This window comes from Brassica rapa, chromosome A06 (assembly GCF_000309985.2).
Source record: "Brassica rapa cultivar Chiifu-401-42 chromosome A06, CAAS_Brap_v3.01, whole genome shotgun sequence".
Lineage (NCBI taxonomy): Eukaryota > Viridiplantae > Streptophyta > Magnoliopsida > Brassicales > Brassicaceae > Brassica > Brassica rapa.
Window position 1 is genome coordinate 1,457,769 of NC_024800.2, and position 12,582 is coordinate 1,470,350.

Below are 12,582 nucleotides of genomic sequence, written 5' to 3' on the forward strand. Positions count from 1 at the left end.
GAAGCACTAATAAAAACAAAACCAAGGTCAAGATCTGTTAGAACCCAAGAATCTTGGGTCCAAGTTCCAGTAAGGGCTCCTGTTTTCAATAGACAACATTGTAGGGAAGTAATGCTCATCAACATAAAATGAAGGTTTACAAAACTCTTTGAATTTTGGATAGTAAGAGTGATGTCTTGAACAATCTCAAGAGCTAGTTTCCGGTTAATTTCGAACCACTGAGACCCTTTTCTCCACTGGCTAAGTGTGATCTCTGGTTCCATTCCATTTATGTATCTTCCTCTTCCATCAGGTCCTTCCTCATCAGCACAACCCATGAAAATATATGTTGATCCAGAGACATAACCATTCACAATGCTGTAACCGCGCAGAGGAATGCATGATTCGGAAAGCAGAAAGAACCATTCATTAGAGATATCGAGTAACGTGTTAGCAAGAAGCCTCCTCACAGCTCACCCATACTCATCTCTCCCCATGCCACATCCTATAATTTAGAGAAACTCACATGTGTGAAGAGGAAGGACACAAGAAGCAAACACTAAGAAAGTGTTTTGTCTGAAAACATCAATGACAGAATAAAACATAGTTCAAGATATTCACTGTTATTCATTGCGTGCTAAACGTTCAAAGGAGGTCTGATAAAGCTCTCTAAAGTAGCAGCCCCCTGATCATACATAGAGATCAAAGTGGTGGGAGCAACATGATCCAAATGTTGAACCTCCAAGAACTTGATCATGTATATACACACAGAGATCCCAAGAGACAAAACAAGAAACAATAACAAAATTTTAAGCAGACATGTCGACAAAAGAGCCCTAGATTGGCTAGTGAGTCTTGGTTTATGAGGTGATGCAGCATTATCTTTAACCCCTTCCTCCATATCTATTTACACATACTGACATACAGAAACTTACCAGAAGAAGCAGTCACACATTAGAGTAGTAACTGACCCCTCCCTCCATATCTGACCATTTATCTCGTCTGATTAATGTATTGAGATAAGTCTCATCTGATCTGTTAACTTAATGGAACATAAGCGTAAACTTCGGAGTCTCATAACATTGACATCCTCTGTAATTTGACGGTTTCAGCTTCTTGTTTCACATTGAAACCATATATGTATGTTAAAAAAATGTAAATAAACCTAATTGAATGGTGAAACTGCATACATTTTTTTTTTTAAACTGAAAACATATGTTTACATTCCAGTAACATTCTCTACAACTCTCTCACTACAATGCCTCAATCACTGTGGCTTTTTTTGCAGTAAGGTTCTGCTAAAGCCATCAGATATCCTCAACAGAAGGTTGACATTTGCATAACAATTTTATTGATCTTTACATGGAAGCCTCTGTAAGAAACAAGAAATAAAGCTGTTTACCCTGTAGAGGACATCAAAGTTCATCTTTAGAGTTACTCGGAGACGAAGTTTTGGAGTCAAGAAGATATCTTGTGGCCATAGAAGCATGAAGAGCAGCACCATAAGGTAGTACTTCTTCATTAACCTCAAAATAAGGAGAGTGAGGGCTCGCCATTGGTGAATGAGCTTCGTTTTGCATTCCAACAAAGCTAAAATGTCCAGGCATTGATACTTGGTAGAAAGAGAAATCCTCTGCTCCCATCAACGGTTGCATCTCGAAGTAGTTCTTGGTCCCTAACATATCACCCGAGACGTTCTTGAAAAACATGTGCAAGGCTTTGTCGTTAACGGTCGGTGGGAAAAAAGGTTTCTCCTCTTGAAGGAAATCAACTGTGGCATTGCACATGTGCACACTCGCTTGCCTTGTAATAACCTGAAACATTGGAACCACAAGAGAGCTTATTAGGAAGACAAAAGTCCCAAACTACACATGAGAGTGTACACCAGAGGTCGTTAGCTCAACTAGAAAGGATCATTGCCATTATGTCAGAGGTCCCCGGTTCGAGTGACCGCTGAGATGAAACTAATATTACATGAGTGTACTGACCTGTTCAATTCTTTTCTTGAGTTGTGTAAAGCTTTTAGTTGAAAAGGCTCTGAATGTACCACCGATGGTTACAGAGTCTGGAATCACATTAAAAGCACCCCCTCCTTCAAACTTAGCAACTGTAACTACCTGCAAACACAATGCATATACATCAACACTTGAAAGAGCCAAAGAAGATTATGTTATGTTTCTACCTGAGAGTCTAAAGGATCTGCCTCACGTGAAACAAGGTGTTGTAAGGTAACGATAATGTTTGAAGCTGCCAGTATCGGATCTATGGCGTGCTGAGGAAGAGCTGCATGACCTCCTTTCCCGCTTATCTTTGCCTCGAAAAAGCCACTACCAGCTAACAATGGACCTTCTCTTGAGCTCACTAGGCCTAACCCCAACTGATTTGTAACATGTAATCCAAAGATTGCACTCACATCCTTCAACACTCCAGCTTCCACAATCTTCTTTGCACCTCCTCCTCCTTCCTCAGCCGGTTGAAAAACTAGAATCACTGTACCCTAAGATAGTCCAAAAAAAATATACAAGAGCGTAGAGATCAGGATGCTTCTTTAAATATAAAGAAAAAAGTTTACACTAACCTGTAGCTCATCTTGGTGTTCTTTGAGCAACTTAGCAGCACCAAGGAGCATGGTAGTGTGAGCGTCATGTCCACAAGCGTGCATCTTCCCAGGAACCTTACTCTTGTGTTCCCATTCCACCATTTCCTACACAAATCCAACACCATCTGTTAAACAAGAATCCACCCAAAATACAGTAACATTTTCTAACTCCACCAACAATACAAGCCATTGCAACCCACATAAGAAAATAAAACTACAAATCAGATCAGAACCGGATCTGAGATTTTGGGCTATAAACATTCTTTAAAAATTCATAATTTATTTTTTCATTTAAAATACATATAACCAGTAAAAATTTTGGGGGACAAGGCCAATGTTTCATTGGGTTGTGACCAGATCCAGCCATGAGTCAAATGCTAGAAACCAAGTCTAAGTCCAGAAAAATACAATAAAGATCTCACAGAGAATTAAACTCAACAAATCAATCATCAACTAAATTACAGTGACTTAACTACTCCATAGAGGCATGCACATATAACCAAAACCTTCATGGAGAAGAACACAGAACAAATGTTACTCTTTTGACTGTTACTTGCATAGGGAGTGCATCCATAGACTTGCATAAAAATACAATGAAAGATTTCACATAGACTTAAACTCAACTAAATTACAGTGAGTTAACCACTCAATATATAGGCACATATAATAAATTACAGTGAGTTAACCACTCTTTTAAATGTTTTTTTTTTTTTTGGTAAAAACCTCTTTTAAATGTTGAGAGTGAACAAGTCAAAATCAGTTACCTGCATAGGAAGTGCATCCATATCTGCCCTCAACGCAACGAAAGGAGCTTGACCAGTTCCAAAGTATCCGACAACACCAGTAACAGCAACTGGGTACTTATAAGACACACCCATCTTCTCCAGCTCTGTCCTAACGAGCTTAGACGTATCCACTTCCTCGTAACCCAACTCTGGGTTCTCGTGGATTCTCCTTCTGATCCCAACCATCCACTCGAAAAAATCGTTTCTTTTAGCTAAAGCAAGAAACTTTGGAGGGATTTGTGAAAACCCATTTGAGGTTAAAGAAGATGAAGATGAAATCTGAGACGAGTTGAGCAAGCGAATGATTAAAAGAAAGGAAACCCATTTGCAGAGACTCATGGTTCAATTGATTGAGTTCAAAAACCAAATGATTGAGGAAAGGTGAGATCGAAGAGAGAGAGAGGAGTTCTCTGCGTGATGATGAAGCAGGGAAACAGGAAGCAAAAAGCGGTATTTAAATCCGAAAGTAGCGTTAGCCAAAGACAACACGTGAATTTTTAAAACAATGACTTTACATAATCAATTAATTGCAGAATGGCAAAAGAATATAATTAAAGTTACAAAATAATTTTTTTAACTATAATATAAAATTTTGTGGGATATTGAAATGCCAATGATCTCAATAATTTTTTTTGTTATAAATCTAGTTTATCATTAAATTTTATATTGATAATCAAGTTAATTATGGTCAGGGAAAAAATCAAGTTAATTATTATAAAAGTAAAATTTAATTAAATACAGTAATATCTTTTACGTTGAAAAAATAAATTACTTTATAACTCTATTTATTACATAACTATTGCAATTAAAATGTTATTATTTATGTAGCAGTAAAATAGTATCATAATATATAATTTTTTATGAAAGAATAATTTCTTTCATTTTTTATAGATCTTTTGTATTTTTCTGTTACCAAAAATGTAAATCAACATTTTTTACATTTTTATTTTATAAATTTTGAATGATAAAAGTATTTTTTGGAACTGTTTTTATAAAGAAGTAATTATGTCATTTCCTAGCTTACCACACAAAACAAACTGTGTCTGTTAGTGTTTCATAAAATAATCATTCCTTGGTTGATTATATGATCAAGTTGATAACTGTTTGAAAAGAGTTTTTACCCAAAGTGTAAAAACCTTAAAAAGTGTTTAAAGAAGCCAACACAAGTGCAGTTCAACTATTCTCCGCATGTGTTTTTGACCCAACAAAAAAAAAGTTGACAAAGAAGAGAAAGCTCACGTCTTTGACACTTGACAGAGTGCATTTCACTTTCACTGTACTCTGATTTTCAACATCCTTTTTCTTCTGTTTGGAAAAATCATTTCATTATTTTAGTTTCATTTTAGGTAAGTGTGACACGTGAACAGAAAGAAAAAACAAAACAGATTGAATGGTTCTAATTGAATTTGTTGGCCGGTCCATTTATTGTAGATACAAACTGCTGCTACAAACGCACATGTAAAACGTGTTCAACGTATTATATTTATATTTTTGTCCTCTTGCAGTTATTTTTTTCTATTTTAGATTTGTAAAAATTGCAGAATATTAAGTAAGTTTGATCTAGATGACACGATGTTGAAAGTGATATCCACTATGTTGAAAAAAAACAAGAAGCAAAACAAAAGGCCTATATCAAGTGACGCACATAGAGTCAACTTTTCCACTGCTGATTCTCTAAAGAACAAAAGGTTTGAATTTTTCATTCTCTCTTAAATAATTAAGAACAATGTTAAGGAACTGAGATTCTAAGATAAACCACAGAACAAGAACTTGAAAGTTCAAAAACAAACAATGTTGAGTTAATAAACTGAAACAAGCAAATCCTCTCTAAGCAGTAATCTCATCTCTTCAACCTCTAAATCTCTCAGTTTTACATCTCAACCATTAACTACTGCTATATGTACATTTGCCCATGTTTTGACTCTCACTGAATGACTCAAAAGTCTCAGTCTTTGTGTACCCAAAACAGCAAAACCCATCAGTGATGGTTCACTCCTAAAGCAGCCTATTACAGATCTATGAAAGTGGAAACAAACAGAAAAAAAAAGAAGTAAAAGCCACATATCTCTCATGTTTTGACAGCAGATGGCAATGCTCGGTGTTGTGTTTGTCTTGCTGAGCCTTTCAACACTTGGTTTATCCTACTAAACACTACTTTCAACGGTATACAAGCCACAACCGTTTCCTTTAGCTTTTCTATTGTCTGCTTCTTGCTTCTTTCCGTCAGAGTAGAGAGCCTTCTTGTCTTTACCGATAGGGAAGACGATTTCTTCTTTGACTTCGATGACTTTCCAAAAGGACCAGTTGTTTTCCTCTTGTTGCTCTTCTTTTTAGACAATGACTTTGCCTTTACAACAGCTTGAGACATCACCATACCGTTGTAGTAGCTTTCTTCCAAGGCTTCAACACTTACAGGATGCCCCACAATAGCTTTACCGTTCAGTTTACTCATACGAGAAACCAGTGGAACTCGTGGTTTGTTACAGCTAGCTCTTACTTCAATCTTCACTTCGAACAGCGCAGGAAGAAGCAGTGGCCTGTTATTATTAGCTTCCTCGCTGTACACACCACTTCTCGCTTCTTGTTTCTTACTCCTCTGCCTTGAGTTCCTCTTTCCTTTTAGCTTCCACTTAGAAGTGCTCTTCTCAATCCCGTTCGAGTTCCAGATGACAAGTTGTGTATCTGGTGGATTTGCAAAAGCTGATCCATTTCTTGCCTCTTTCTTAACAGACACATCATGACTACACCGCCTTGTCAAGGCGGAAACAAGAGCTGCCCTTGATGAGGAAATGGTGCAAGCTGCTGGAAAACCTAAAAGTGACAATGTTCACAAACCACCAAAAAAAAAAGATATTAAACCTATGGATACTAAGAAGGTGGAGAAACACACAATAAAAGCAGATAACATTGCAGAAGCAAGTTAAATATTAGAAAACATCTAAGCTACTGGTTTTTGCAGACAATGATCTAATGATGTGGCAAAACCAACTTGAAGAGAATAGTAAACTTTTAATTCTTTACTTCACAGCAGTGAAAGCATGTAGATTCTTGGAGCTAGAGCTGTACAAACATAAACATAGCACTTAAACAAGGTTTAAAACCATTGATACCTGCAGAGTGTTTTGCTTCTCCTTCAGTTAATGGAACATCGTATAACTGCACAGCGTCTTCCGCTGAAACTGATACGCTGGAAGTTTCACTGTCTTTTGCCTTGTTGTTATGTGAGTCTCCAACAACATTCTCAGGAGCATTCTCGCATGAGACCCCAGTGCTATCTGAGTTATTGTTGATTACAACAGATACACTCTTCATGGATTCAACAGGCTCCAATCCAGATGTGACAAGCTGGTCAGAGGTACCAGGGACACAGACCATAGCTGTACACTCTAACACCTTTGTCAGTTGCCGGCTTCGGTTTTTCCTTTTAGAGCACTCACTACCGTTAGTGACTTGGGACCTTTTTCTTTTCAGTGACAACGGTGAGCATGCCTTGTACCCATTGGAAACAATATAGCCATTACTGAGGTTTACATCACAGATTGAACCCATTTCTTGCCTATGCAAGACAGTAGCACCCACATGTTCTTTTCCAATGTCCTCAAGCCCTCTCATTCGCTTGTTTCCTTCAGTCCCATCTTCTTCAGAGTCATTCGGTGTTCTTCTTCTCTTTGGCTCCACCTTCACCATTTCTTGGGAAGACATACTAGATTGCAATAGCTCAAGTTCATCTTCAGCTTCTCCTCTATCTTCAGATTCTGTAACCTCATCATCTTCCTCCTCACTACACAAATTATTGTCTGGATGGTCTTCTTTTGCAAGATGTGCATTCTCAATCTCTAAGGCACTGATAATGGCATTCTCTCGGCGAGTACATTTGACAGTCTTCTTACTACTAGCCCTCGCTGCAGCAGCAGAAGCCTTTGCTTTCTCAATGTGAGCATCATACTCTCCACAACGAAACGCCTTCACGCTCTTGGACTTTTCAAGTACATACCAATCACTGGAGATTCATAAGAAACAAAATACACACTTTTAGCCAGCAATCAAGAACAAGAGAGACTAAGATAATGGACAAGAGAGACTCACATGCCAACATCATCACGACCTAGAAGCTTTATAGGAGTGCCGAGTTTTGGAGAAAGCAGAGGGCTTTCAGGAACTTCCTCATGAAGCAGAGTCTGTCCTGGCCACCAAGAACCGTTACGGAGACGAACCCAGACCAATCTTCCTACTGAAGCATTAATAGCCTTCAGGTTTTTGTCATCATTACTCTCCATTACACAACAAGACACTCAAAAAGAACTCAAACCAAGAAAAAGGCAAACTTTCGAACTGACCTAACAATAAAAATCAAAACTTTATAATTTGAAAATCTCAGTGAAGTAACTATCTATCATTAGACAAAAGTATGCTCCTTTCTTGAATCCTGCAACCAACAAAGACCAGTGGAAAACATTAAAGACAGCACAACATGCACCCACAAGCTCACAACTTGAAGAACAATGGCTAAGCTAAGAGAGAAAGAGATCTGGGAAGAGAAGCCGTACCGAAGAACCAGAGATCCAGATACTCATTTGAGCTGCGTTTCTTTTCAATGTAGAGTAAGTTTCTTTATGAGTTCAGACAGCTTTTTTGTTTTGGTTTTTGCTCCGGCGGTTTGGAGAAGGCAGAAGAGGAGAGAGAAAAGAGCTTCTTTTGGATGGAGGGAGAGAGAGGAGGAGGTCAAAAAGCACATCCAAGGTGAGAGACTCTTAACTACAGTAACGAACGACACCGTTTTAGGAAACTTTGTCCTCCCATTTTTAGGTTATCTATCTCTAATTACGTCACCCTCTCTGGCCACGAGTCAAACAAACCGTGAGTTATGTGTTCAGACATCTCAAAGGTGTCAACTTTAGTAATAATGACGGTGACTTCTACCAAAATCACTTCCAAAGTTTCTTACTTTTTTTTGTTTTAACATCAAACATCTCTCCAAATTTTCATAACAATCAAAAACTACACAAACTGTATGAGGTTTGTTGGAGACTGGATGGTGGCTCTTAACTGTACCAATCCAAGAACAAGACAGAGAAAGTAAGGACGAAGAAAAACAGCAAGAGAAAGGTTCTGCTGCTGCTGTTACGTTGGATTGCTTGTGAAAGCTCTTTGTTTCCAAGCTCCACGTTCTTCGTTGCCTCAACAGCCTGCATTTTTAGTGTCAAGCTGAGTGAGAAACAGGCCACACAGCACACACACAGACACTAAGAGAGAACCACCATAACGTGGAATTGACTATACAAGTCTGATGTCAGTTCAGTCATACAAATGGGGGTTTAAGCAACTTAGCATACCTGAAAACACAAAGAGTTTTCTTTCTACCACTAAATTGAAGAGCAAAGTTTCTTTACTGTGTCTATTCTACTCTAACTGAATGCCACAAGGAGAAGAACTAGATATAAAAGAGCATCCGGATCCAAATTTAAGGTAGCAAAGAGAGGCGTTATGCATAAAGAGCAAACAAAACTTGACAAAACAGCGTTGACATGAGGGTTTGAGAGGAATTAATAAATCCAAACCTGGTCATATAAAACTTCAATCTGTTGGGCTTGTTGCAGAACATGAGTTGCCATCAAGTGGTTCAATGCAGACATCTCCACCATCTTAGTCTCCGTCTGCCTAGCACCATCTAAAAGATTACTCAGCTCTACCTGCAAGAATGACAAATATTCAACATTTAGCACAAGTACAAAACTCATGAAAGTTTGTAAAGACCAGGTAGAGTTGTTGTCTTGTTACTTGAAGGGCTTGTGTTTCATCGTCTAGAAGCTGTTGTTGTTGTAATCTACGAGGCTGGGCCTGAATTTCATCGGGCTCTACGGGCTCCGGATTTGCCAGAGTTGCATTAACTGGACTAGCTTCCTTCGTGATCCTCTTAGGTTTTCTTCTAGGCATAGCTCGGTTAATAATATCTTGGAAACGAGTAGCTCTAAGCTGGTCAAACTGTGCGGTGACTGAATGAAGCTTCTCGCTCAAAATCAAAACCTGCAACCATAACTCTACCTTTACATCTAGAAACTCTGAATGAAAAGAAAAGAAATACCAAAGTTGGGTTACTACTACATTGGTGCATATTATCATACCACTCCATGTTTGTGTGCAATAGTATCAGCATTGAAGTTATCAGCTGCGAGACCAAGCCATCCTTTGGAGTTTGCTTCTTCATTTCTAATGCTGTTTTTGAGAACATCAATCTGTTCTTTGCAAGCTTTAATAAAAGCAGTAATCTGCAACAAAGATTTTGATGATATTACACCACACATATCTATCAATCAATCAACACAGGAGATATAAGAATGTAAATCCAAATTCCTCAATGTGACAATATAGTAACTCCCTCACTATCTTCTAAGGCAATGGACTTCAAAATCAATAGAACATCATATATAATATGGTCCAAAACCAAGGTGAGATGACTACTTACTTCTTGTTCAATGCTATCCTTTTCATGTTCAGTAGTGCGGTGCATATCAACATAGTCCTTACGATGCTTCATCATAAACTGATCCAACTCCTTGATGCTTTCCAGCTATCACACAAAACATCATCATTCAATGAAATGCAAACTAAACTAGTAATGATTTGAATCAATTAAAAGTTACCGTTTTGAGAGCAGCCCTGGTGAAAGGAGACCTCTCCTTTGGCTTATGTATGATAAAAGACGCCATCGTCGATGCCACTTTAGCCTTTCCACACACAAATACAAAACAGATTCAGATCAAAATTATGATTCTTAACGAATACGATTCGATGGGAGATGGAATCAAGGGGGAGTTGTATACCTCGGTGTAGCCATCAGAGATAGCGGATTTGCGAACAGAGTCCTTGAAATCCTCTGTTCTGTCTCTGAATCTCGACATCTTTGCAACAGACAATTCAGATCGAAGAGTGTTGATATCGATCAGCCGATGGAGTTGCAACGACGCTTTATTTGGATTGTGAGATGGGTTTTTGCTCCGGCGAAGAAACGCAAGCGGGATCGAAGGAGAGAGAGGTGCTCAGGGGAGAGAGAAAAATGAAAAGGAAAGACCTTTAGTTTTGTAAAAAAATGAAAGAAAAAAAACGACAGTTGAAATCGAACGACGCCGTTTGGGATCTTTAAAATCACAGAAACTAGAAAACGACGCCGTTTTTGGGGATCGTAAAAGTCGCGCTTAGCCACGGAGGCCATGTTGGATAAGCTTAAAGGTTACCAATTGTTGGGACAACTTTTTATATATTAGACTTTTTTTGTTTAATTTATAATGTGGGATTTTGTTTGATATTTCACAGGTCGCACGAGGTGAAGTTCGTTATTCAGACGATATCTAAGCTTTCACAAATGAAGCTGTCAAATTTAGGACATCATGACAGGCCCCTTAACAAAAGGTTTCATACTTTCTTTGTTTAACCACCGAATCTTTTATCATTGGAAAGCTAAGAACATAATTAATAGAGGGTTCTTAGAGTATAGTTTTTAGCGGAATTTAAGAAATCATCTCTTAACTTTTAACTAAAAAAGTTAAGAGCCGGTTCTTAGTTTTTTTAGTTAAAAGTTAAAAAATATTTTCTTATATTCCGCTAAAAACTCTTCATTATTCATGCTCTAAGAGCATCTCCAATGGAGGTTCTACCCATTAGAGTTCTAAAGATTCATATGTGTATAAATATATGTTATACTAGTGGTTTTCCCGGGCTACGCCCGGATTTTCTTATATAAATTTTAGTTTAAATTAATCTATTGTATTACTTTGTAAATATATATAATACATATTTATCGTTCTTACAAATATAATTATACGATGAAATTTAAAGTATTAGAGTGCAAACACTAATAACAATAAAAATAGATATTTTATGACTTAAAATTCATACGTTGTTGATTTATATATCTAAAATAATTAAACACTGAATTACTTTTTTTTTAAGTTTTATTAATGCTTTAGATGTAATTTTCAATTAATTTTATTTTCCTATAAACAAAAAAAAAAGACATATTTTCTCAATTCCAAAAAATTGTGATATTTTTATTGTTTAGAATTATTTACTGTGTGCATCATCTATAGATCATATTTTTTGACAGGTCACTTGCATGCAAAAAGACAGACGTGTAAATCAAAATCTAACGCGAAGCGGTAAACACTTATAACTGAAGCTGTAAATAATGGTTGTCGAGGCACTTAATAATGGCATCGATTGCTGGAGAATTTCGTCAACTGCTTTTTCCTTCTTTGATGGTATTCTAACAATCATGCTTTCTATCTCTAACACCGACAATATATGTTGCGTCAAGATTGGAATCACCCACATCAGAAGTTGTCCAAACTCTATTGCTCCTTGACGTACTCATGGAGGAGATCATCTTTTTCTATTCTCTTCCTCAGCTGTTACTACATCAGTAAGAGTTTTCCAATCATCCCCACACCGTTATCATCATCATATGAATTTCCCGTTTAAGTTCCCACGTCAGAAGTTGTCCAAACTCTACTGCTACTCATGATGCACCTCCGTTTGACCTATTAGAAGTTTGCTCCACAAAGCTCTCATGATGACATTTCCCACCATTGTCGTCCTCTTTTCTACAGACTTTTAAATTCTTAACTGGGTATCCCTCTCTTCTGGCTTTTCACTGCAATTAACACTCCTCTCCTTGTTCGGCACGGTAGGATAATAAGGATATCAAACCCAGAATCAATATATACGAAAACCATTTTAAAAGCAACAGCCTAAGTAGACAAACACACAATCAAAACCAAATCCTGAACAATCTGAAGAACATGAAAGAATGAAGATAAACTGAAATATATTTCAGCTGATAGGAAAATAATCATAAAAGGCATATTGGAGTTTCAGCCACTAAAGCCAACATATAACATTCGCTTACCTAATCTTTAAGGGAATGGAAAGCAAAAATCTAGCAGACATGTAAAGATAAGCAATGCATAATTACCTTTAGACTCAAGAATCTGGCCTGGACTCTCTTTTTATGTTTAGCTTCCACTTGCATTTTCATAGCACCAACCTCACTCCATTAGGAGCTATGATATCCCGTGGCTACACAACAGTTATTGTACTTAATAGACAAGCACGGGAATGTAGCAAAAGAGTCAAAACAAAAAATGATTCATTTATCTCATAACGAAGGCACTGAAGATGCCATGTCTTCCTGCAAGAATGATTCTTTCTCAAAATCATCATACA

General features: G+C 37.4%; 3 protein-coding genes across 3 annotated transcripts; all 3 read right to left on the bottom strand.

Moving 5' to 3' along the window:
* Positions 1–1,148: 1,148 nt before the first annotated feature.
* LOC103871257 (IAA-amino acid hydrolase ILR1-like 4) lies at positions 1,149–3,799 on the bottom strand. Its single transcript, XM_009149483.3, has 5 exons — positions 3,343–3,799; positions 2,558–2,683; positions 2,162–2,476; positions 1,968–2,096; positions 1,149–1,793 (listed from the first exon to the last, which is right to left on the bottom strand). Exons 1-5 carry the CDS (start codon positions 3,700–3,702, stop codon positions 1,395–1,397), a joined length of 1,329 nt encoding a protein of 442 aa, XP_009147731.1. The 5' UTR covers positions 3,703–3,799; the 3' UTR covers positions 1,149–1,394.
* A 1,315-nt stretch (positions 3,800–5,114) lies between these two features.
* On the bottom strand, positions 5,115–8,135 carry LOC103871258 (uncharacterized protein At1g51745). The gene is made up of 4 exons (XM_009149484.3): positions 7,911–8,135; positions 7,450–7,789; positions 6,474–7,363; positions 5,115–6,174 (listed from the first exon to the last, which is right to left on the bottom strand). Exons 2-4 carry the CDS (start codon positions 7,638–7,640, stop codon positions 5,432–5,434), a joined length of 1,824 nt encoding a protein of 607 aa, XP_009147732.1. The 5' UTR covers positions 7,641–7,789; positions 7,911–8,135; the 3' UTR covers positions 5,115–5,431.
* Positions 8,136–8,247: 112 nt separating this feature from the next.
* LOC103871259 (syntaxin-81) lies at positions 8,248–10,455 on the bottom strand. Its single transcript, XM_009149485.3, has 7 exons — positions 10,185–10,455; positions 10,005–10,088; positions 9,827–9,931; positions 9,486–9,629; positions 9,142–9,387; positions 8,922–9,053; positions 8,248–8,549 (listed from the first exon to the last, which is right to left on the bottom strand). The coding sequence occupies exons 1-7, from the start codon at positions 10,260–10,262 to the stop codon at positions 8,406–8,408; spliced, it is 933 nt and encodes a 310-aa protein (XP_009147733.1). The 5' UTR covers positions 10,263–10,455; the 3' UTR covers positions 8,248–8,405.
* Positions 10,456–12,582: the final 2,127 nt, after the last annotated feature.

Bases quoted from the DNA above. Each gene is read 5' to 3' on its own strand.
- LOC103871259 (XM_009149485.3), bottom strand. From the start codon at position 10,262: ATGTCGAGATTCAGAGACAGAACAGAGGATTTCAAGGACTCTGTTCGC. The intron at 9,630-9,826 runs GTAAGTAGTCAT...TCTTTGTTGCAG, and splicing joins AGGATAGCATTGAACAAGAA to ATTACTGCTTTTATTAAAGC. The intron at 9,054-9,141 runs GTAACAAGACAA...TCATTCTTGCAG, and splicing joins ATGAAACACAAGCCCTTCAA to GTAGAGCTGAGTAATCTTTT.
- LOC103871258 (XM_009149484.3), bottom strand. From the start codon at position 7,640: ATGGAGAGTAATGATGACAAAAACCTGAAGGCTATTAATGCTTCAGTA. The intron at 7,364-7,449 runs GTGAGTCTCTCT...ATGAATCTCCAG, and splicing joins GGTCGTGATGATGTTGGCAT to TGATTGGTATGTACTTGAAA. The intron at 6,175-6,473 runs GTATCAATGGTT...TGTCACTTTTAG, and splicing joins AGAAGCAAAACACTCTGCAG to GTTTTCCAGCAGCTTGCACC.
- LOC103871257 (XM_009149483.3), bottom strand. From the start codon at position 3,702: ATGAGTCTCTGCAAATGGGTTTCCTTTCTTTTAATCATTCGCTTGCTC. The intron at 2,097-2,161 runs GTAGAAACATAA...TTGTGTTTGCAG, and splicing joins CAGATCCTTTAGACTCTCAG to GTAGTTACAGTTGCTAAGTT. The intron at 1,794-1,967 runs GTCAGTACACTC...CCAATGTTTCAG, and splicing joins TCAAGAAAAGAATTGAACAG to GTTATTACAAGGCAAGCGAG.